This window comes from Galeopterus variegatus, unplaced genomic scaffold, assembly GCF_000696425.1.
Source record: "Galeopterus variegatus unplaced genomic scaffold, G_variegatus-3.0.2 Scaffold14939, whole genome shotgun sequence".
Classification (NCBI taxonomy): Eukaryota; Metazoa; Chordata; class Mammalia; order Dermoptera; family Cynocephalidae; genus Galeopterus; species Galeopterus variegatus.
The window spans coordinates 9,157-10,062 of NW_007741050.1; the positions used below are offsets into that span (position 1 = coordinate 9,157).

At 39.1% G+C, this 906-nt stretch overlaps 1 protein-coding gene across 1 annotated transcript in view; it reads right to left on the minus strand.

Moving 5' to 3' along the window:
• The window catches only part of LOC103582111 (DEP domain-containing mTOR-interacting protein-like), a gene marked incomplete at its 3' end in the record, with an annotated part of 3,221 nt that extends 2,321 nt beyond the window's left edge, over positions 1-900 (minus strand). The window contains exon 1 of the mRNA XM_008563798.1: positions 726-900. Coding sequence (XP_008562020.1) covers positions 726-861 — 136 coding nt within the window. The remainder of the gene's footprint in view (positions 1-725) is intronic.
• Between the last annotated feature and the right edge of the window lie 6 nt (positions 901-906).

Genomic DNA, 906 nt, shown 5'->3' on the forward strand with positions numbered 1-906 from the left:
GTAAGTGTTCTCACTGGAACCTCCTATTCATAACCAAGCCATGACACTTTCATGTTGTGCTGAGTAAATCCCAGTACTTCCAAAGCTTAAGCCAACCAGCTCCTTGAATCAATGCCAAGTTTTCACAGGAACTGAAGACATACCTTTAATAACCTGATTCTCTTGAACAAAAGGACACTTTCTTCAAGTTTACCTCCTCTGGATAAATGGAGTTATCTTTGTGAACATCAGTCGTCATCATATCTGTGAGGGCTAACTGTACACATGAGACCACATGACTTCACACTGAACACCTCAGAATGCTGTGCTCTATGGGCTCCTGTGTCTGCTTTGCATGATTTTTCTGTGTTCTGTATCACCCCTTGATAATGGGTTGATTATCAGTTGCCTTTTAGTTATCAGGATATGTACCCACAGAAGTCTTTTATTCATCCTTAAAATAGCTTTCCAAAGTCGTAATTGATAAAACTAAATAATTAATGAATTGTTTGTAAATTAAAAGTAAATAAAGTATGAGTGAGAGATTGAGAGATCATCTATAATTCAAATCCATAATTTTATAAAACAGACTTCATGGCGTGCCCAGGAACAACTTGGGTTTTATTTTTTCATTATAAAAAAATTAAAATTTTCTGGAGAACAGAATGTCACAAATGTGAGTTATTACTCTACTCTTTCTCAAATGACAAATACACAAGCTCCAATAAACAATGTAACTGGCACACCTGACATGAAGCTGGTCGATTTCCGATTGTCATGGCTCTGCTTCCTCAGGCAGAAGGGACTATCATGAGCTTCCTGGGAGGAGGGGGACTTTTCATTGAGCAGCTCCATCAGTCTTCGCCTCCGACGGAAGTTCATTCTGAACTGGTAGAGGAGATTGCTGTCCACGAAGGGGTGCTTGTT